This window comes from Lolium perenne, chromosome 5, assembly GCF_019359855.2.
Source record: "Lolium perenne isolate Kyuss_39 chromosome 5, Kyuss_2.0, whole genome shotgun sequence".
In the NCBI taxonomy this organism is placed as follows: domain Eukaryota; kingdom Viridiplantae; phylum Streptophyta; class Magnoliopsida; order Poales; family Poaceae; genus Lolium; species Lolium perenne.
In genome coordinates, this window is record NC_067248.2 from 9,176,804 (window position 1) to 9,183,275 (window position 6,472).

At 47.4% G+C, this 6,472-nt stretch overlaps 1 protein-coding gene across 1 annotated transcript; it reads left to right on the forward strand.

Moving 5' to 3' along the window:
* Window positions 1-3,353: 3,353 nt before the first annotated feature.
* Window positions 3,354-4,981, forward strand: LOC127303272 (uncharacterized). Its single transcript, XM_051334023.1, has 2 exons — window positions 3,354-4,267; window positions 4,918-4,981. Exons 1-2 carry the CDS (start codon window positions 3,354-3,356, stop codon window positions 4,979-4,981), a joined length of 978 nt encoding a protein of 325 aa, XP_051189983.1.
* The last annotated feature ends 1,491 nt before the right edge of the window (window positions 4,982-6,472 follow it).

A 6,472-nucleotide genomic window follows, 5' to 3' on the forward strand; every position in this document is an offset into this window, starting at 1 on the left:
AGGTCGCACCAGCAACACCACCATGGGAATAGTTGATGTCGCCCATGGTGTAGTCGGAGTCATCGAGGAAGCAGTCGAACCAACGAAAAGAGCACGAACAGTGGCGAGCAGTCGCGCCGAGACACTCCCCAAAAGCCTTATCGCCCGCCTCCCGGTGCAGGATCTCAACGGATGGGGTTTCGGAGGCATGCTCTCCCGTACGGCTGTGCACGCAGTCGCCAGGATGGGAAAAACTAGAGAGTAGCGCAGCAAAAGGAACTTCTTCGTGAGAGAGACAGACTAGAGAGTTCTGGGCGTGAGACTCCAGATCTGTTATGTCTCCTGGTATAGCCTGGGAGGAGGCAGGGACACGCGCCCGATCGCGTTGCCACGCGTAGGAAGCCAGGGACACGCGGCGAGCATGCACATGCAGGTCGACACGTACCCAACTCAGTTGGTGCACCGAGCAAAAATTTAGGCTTTCTTGAGTGTGTCTCGAACTCGAGTCACGAAACGCGACGTGCGTGACGAGGCGGGGTGGGCGGAGGAGGAGGAGTGCGCGAGGGCTCCTTCTATTCTTACTCACTTGGAAGGACTAGAACAGCAGCTCTTATATACCACTACAACTCCCTCGCAACTAGCAATGTGGGACTAAACTTTGTCCCGAAGACTATCCCAAGCTACCAACGTGATGGGCTTTGAGATTTCAGAAATTATAGACTACTAGGAAAATTGCCCATGCGTTGCAACGGGAGATACATTGTTAAATTTAATCGTGGCAGAAAAATGCTAGGAACAAAACATAAAATGATTAAGTGTGTTTTCATCTCCTCACAGTGCCTTTAGTTGACACCATTCTTCCCTATAACGATGAGATGCAAATATACCATTGCCTATTCGGCATCCTAGACCGCAGACCTACAAGATGCCAAACCATGGTTGAGATGGTCCCCGAAGCGACGACAACACACCCAACCACCTAGTGCTTCTCTACGTGACGATTTGTCTTATGTAGTGTGAGTGTTTCCCACGCTCCTGGAGAGTAAGTGTTTCCTGTTCCGTCAGTTGTATCACCGGGCGCGCAAACCGCCGTGCAAGCAGCATGCCACATCCACCGCAATGGCTACCCATCCTCTAAGATCCCCTCAAACCAGCTAGGGCACCCGAAGATGACCACCGCAGCCGCCCACCTAGATGGTCTTATTTAAAATGTAAATAGTGTTACAATTTTGTATTTGATGGTTCGAACATACATAGGTAAAGGATTAATAGTTCTTTATGACTAAGTCAAAATATTTTACTTCACATATAAAAATTAAATATATCGAAGTGGGGCAATGCCTCATCATGATCACTTGTATTTTGTGAAGGGATCTTGGTCGGCCAATAATTGATGCCGACAGTGTAATAAATAAATAAAGAACTATGTATTTAGTAAACTTACAGACGGTGCATAATTATTTGTAGTTGTATGAAATAGTGGGTAAATAAACTACGTCCTTGGTTACACATCCGAATAAAAGAAAGCCATGACAATCCTCTAATTTATTCAGCTAGTACCCGCAGGTATTAGCTGGTTGAGCAGAAGAAACTCTCCGAGTTTGTGTATTTGGATAGCCTGAAGCACGCGCGCCTCGGCGCGGTGTATGACCAGCAGGCCAGGCTGCACAATGACCGGCCGGCGACCCGCCTCGTGCTAGAGCAAGGAGCTGGCGATGCTTCTTGCAGGTACAACGTGCTCAGCTAACACCATGCAGAATTGCCGGGACAGCCATTTGAATTTGCAAGTAGTAATATATTTTGCAGGCCCACTCACAAAAAAATTCTGTAGCAATACATGTCCATCTACAGATATGAAGGCTCCAAGAAAAAAATAAGCTAGCACAGGATGCTGCGGGATTTCACTTGAGTGCCTTTCCTTAACCTGGAACTCGTACATTGCCCTCATATTCGTAGATCTTCCAGTGCTCGAGGCGGTGAGGCTTCGACGTAGGAAGGTTTCTGCGTAGGTGTATTGCAAGGATTAACTTTCTCCACATCCACGGTCATATCGCAGATCAGCAACAGCAGTGAGCTCGACCAGACCAGCATGTCTTTCTCAAGATATTGAGGCCAATGGTCCTGGCACTGTTAATTCATTAACCTTCACGCTGTACCAAATAAATCCCGTCGATGGACAGAGGGCAATTACAGATGCAAGGCTAAGTTGATACCACCACAGGACACCCAGATTTGTGTCGATTTCCACATCATCTGCAGATTAAGAAACTTGACGTAAAGAAGCGAGGGGTCGATGACATCGCAGTGCTCACCAGCCTGCTGTGTGGGCACTTGGTCACCAGCAGCAAGCCTGGCATCGGTACTGCGTTTGGAGGAGAACAGCTGCTGCACGTCGGCCTGCCTGTTGCTGCGAAGAGCCGGGAAGGACGCGACTTGCCGGACTGGACCGTCCATGGCCGGGAGGAGCAGGAGCCAGGTCGATCCGCACAGCCTGTCTGCGAGGGAGACGGTGCGTGGATGGGATGCGCGACGTTGTGCGACGTCATCCTCGACGCCGCCGGCAATCCAGATGCTAGGTTCATGTCTCGTCAGACACTTGAGCCCGTCGATATCGCGCACCACTGGCCGCCAATCTCGCCGTCAATCTCGTCGTCGCCGAAGGCGTCCCCCACCTTGGCATCCCGGACACCTCAGCCCGTCGACACCGCCGCCCGATTCCTGGCACCAGATATCGATCCTAGAAACCGAGATCGAGCGGGGCGACTCGTTCAACATATATAGGTGGCGTTGTATATTTGTTCACCAAACAATGACGTACGTATTGTAAACTCTAACCATTTTTTTTTTTTTTGCGAATTGTAAACTCTAACCATGTTGAGTTGTACTCGGTTGCTCGCCAGAAAGTTTGGGCTGCGCCAAGGTTAGGAACAAAAACGCAAGCAAATTTTGATGTACCAAACAGGCAAAAGCTTCATATTATTAGGTATAGATTATGTTGGGCCTAGAAATAACACGTATTGGCCCGTTTGTGACACCAGGCGATCACCTATTCTGATTTAATAGTAAAGACATGAGCTGTCTTACTAGACTGCCGCCCATCTACATTCAACACCAACTACTGCGTGTTGGTACGCATATATTTGTCTGGAAAATGTATCATGTAAAAAATCTGAAAGAATTAACATGCATGACCCGTCACGGTCATATCTGTGTGTGTCTTCCAACTAGAGAAATCTGAGCGACGACAGGAGAAATCTGTGCGTTGACCCCACATGTCATTTAACCGAACCCGTACGTGAGCTATATATACGCACGTCCAGCCCACGACCCGAGTAGAAACTTTTCCCTGCGATTAACCCTAGGCCCCAGCGACCATGCCGCCGCCGCCACCGCCACGGGCGCTGCCGGAAGAAGTCGTCGAGGAGATTTTACTCCGCCTCCCGCCGCACAAGCCCGCGTATCTCGTCCGTGCATCCGTCGTCAGCAAGCCCTGGCTCGCCCTAGTCTCCGGCGCCCGCTTCAGAGATCGCTACCGTCAATTCCATGGACCTCCTCCCATGCTTGGCTTCCTCAAATCGAGACCCTGGAATTGCTGGTTTCGGCCGGAAGATCCCAGCCCACCTTTCATCTCCACCTCGAGGTTCCGTGCACGCATCTCGGACGACGACAGCTGGGACCATAACAACTATGCCGTGTGGGACTGCCGCCATGGCCGCGTCCTCCTCGGAGAAAAGAACGCCGCACCTATGAAGATGGCCGTCTGGGACCCCATGACAGGCCGCCGGAGGGAGCTGCAAGAGCCCCGCCGCATGGTGGTGGAGCACAAAGATGGCCTTCACGCGGCGGCGGTGGTCTGCGCGGTAAGCGGCTGCGACCACCGCGCCTGCAATGACGGCCCCTTCCGGGTGGTCTTCTTCTCCTTGCACAACGTTGATGAGTTTCCCGGCTTTGCTGCGCAAGCCTGCGTATCCTCGCCGGAGACGACCGAACACATCAACCTGCCCTCTGATTCTCGTCGCGCTCAGTGGAGCGAGCCATGCTCTCGCATTCCCATTGAGCCGGTTGGATTCATCGAGCCAAACCACCCCGTCCTCGTCAAAGACGCCCTCCACTTCATGCTTGCGTTTGAATATGATTATAATAATGTTCTATATGATGGTCTCGCTCGTGTACAAATTCTGAAATACGACTTGGGCTCCGATTCATTGTCGCTAATCTATCCACCGATGGCGGCGGAGGACACTTTTGGAAACTCTATCCTCATGGCGATGGAGGATGGTACTCTGGGGTTTGCTCGCTGGCAGAAGTTAACCCTCACCATATGGTCAAGACAAACCGGTTCTGACGGAGTTGCGCTATGGACTCGGAGCAGAGTCATCAGTTTGAAAAACATTCCTCCCGTTAAAGTACGCAATAAAATGTTTGTGCTGCTTGGATCTATGGAGGGCCACGATATTATTTTCGTCTACACGGAACTTGGGGTTTACCAGATAAATCTCAAGACACTACGGCGGAAGAAGATATGGAAGGAAGAATATTTCAACGCTTTGATCCCATACACCGGATTCTACATTCCAAGAGGTATATATCTGTATCTCCTTTTTTGTGTGATTTGGGACAAATTCTTAAGTACTAAGAATATCAGTTAACTAGCGGAAAGTATTATATTGTCATATAGCGGAAAGTACTAAGAATATTAGTACACAATATTAGATATCCAACCAGATTGAAAGTATTATTTGATGTTTTTCGTGTGATATATTTATGATCGAGTAAACTTTAGTGCAATGTAACACTCAATGATACACCTTATTATGCTTATAGTGTCATACCGTCCGCCCTTTTGAAACGCACTGATATCAATCTATGTTTGCAGCGAGGGTGGGTGCATGTGATGTGGCTCCTTGACAACATATGGTTAAATATGCATGCGTATAGGCAGGAGGGCATTCTCAATCAAGATGAGCAACTTGGAGGCGACAAGTCAAGGGTCTTTTGCTGAATTTTGTAACTATTTGGTAGTGTCGCAGGTTTTGGACTACAGTGGTTATGTTTGTTGCCTCAGATGTTCACAATATATTTATTTTTTGAAATGGGGAAGCGAAGCCCAGCCTCTGCATCAAAGTGATGCATAGGTCTTTATTATTTTCTTCGAAAAAGTCTCCAAGTCATCTTATTATAACCTTTATTAAAATTCACGGATCCCTCAAAGTGGATATGTGTATCAACCATCTAAAAAGCGATAAACAAAATGTCCGCCAAAGGATCAACATGATGTGAGTTTGCGATCAAGCTACCAGCCGCACGGGCTGAATAAGTCTCGAGCAAACATCTTCAAACAGTTGCACCCAAAATCCATGTCCTGGCGGTGCTTCTCCGGCTATACACATAACCACGTACGCGTCCAATGGATAGCAAGAGGGATAAGCTGTAAAAAAAAGCATTTTTTTGTCTTGTTAAAGATATAATCATTTAGGACATGCCACATTGCCCATAAGAGAGCACATACACCAGCTCTAATTTGGTTCTTATATGTATACCATAGAGCCAATTCACTAAAAGATTAGTGATAATTTTGGGTGGCGATATTCCAAAAGACATGTGAACAACCGCCAAACAATCCTTGTGAGCGGACAATCAATAAACAAATGTTGTATTGTTTCATCATTGTCACAGAAACAACATGACTTATTACCAGACCCGTCTCCAGGATTTAGGGCCCTGGTGCGACTTATAAAATGAGGCCTTATTTTTTAAACTGAGCAAGTAGTAAAGCGAGATCTTGTGTTACTTTATCATATAACTTCAGAATGTGCTATCCTGCCCAATGTTCAGAAATATATCAAGTATTCATTTTAAAAGAGTAAATATAGCATTAAAATAATAGCTAACCTCATGCTCTACAAAAGCATCATTTGTCGGTATATCTTGAAATTGAATTTTCAATCATATCTTTATAATTAATCTTGAATCAACATGAGTAAATGGAGTTTGATTTTTTATTTGCGACTCTATCACCACAAATTTATCTAGAGTACCCTTTTTTGAGACTGAGCTTCTGCTTACAATCTGTGTCTTATCTTCTTCTTTAGTTCTTGTTAGCACTAGATAGGCCCTTTGTTCTTCTCATGATCTACCATCTTTCACAAATTAATAAATTAACAAAATAAATTAACATGACTACTTTACCAGATAGGTCCACGAGTTGCAGGCAGCAAGCTTGCAACAATGAGCGAGCTTCCCATGATTTCTTGAGATTTGAGACCTTGATGCGTGAACCTCAAGGGAGTCATGTCTGATGAACCTGATCGGATCGACCACAGGCAGGCTCGACGGCAAAGGGGTGAGGGGGCACATCGGCCAAGGACCAGTATTGCCGGCAAGGATCGGACACGCCGGCACGAGTGCACGAAGCGAATCAGGTTGGGCGAACGGAAAACGATCGTGGAGCCAAACCATCGGGAGACAAATCGATTGGGAACCGAGAGCTTCC

What these genes read in the sequence shown, in the direction of transcription:
- LOC127303272 (XM_051334023.1), top strand. Translation starts at nt 3,354, where the DNA reads ATGCCGCCGCCGCCACCGCCACGGGCGCTGCCGGAAGAAGTCGTCGAG. An exon ending in ATGGAGGATGGTACTCTGGG is followed by an intron (nt 4,268 to 4,917) that starts GTTTGCTCGCTG and finishes GCATGCGTATAG; the next exon opens with GCAGGAGGGCATTCTCAATC.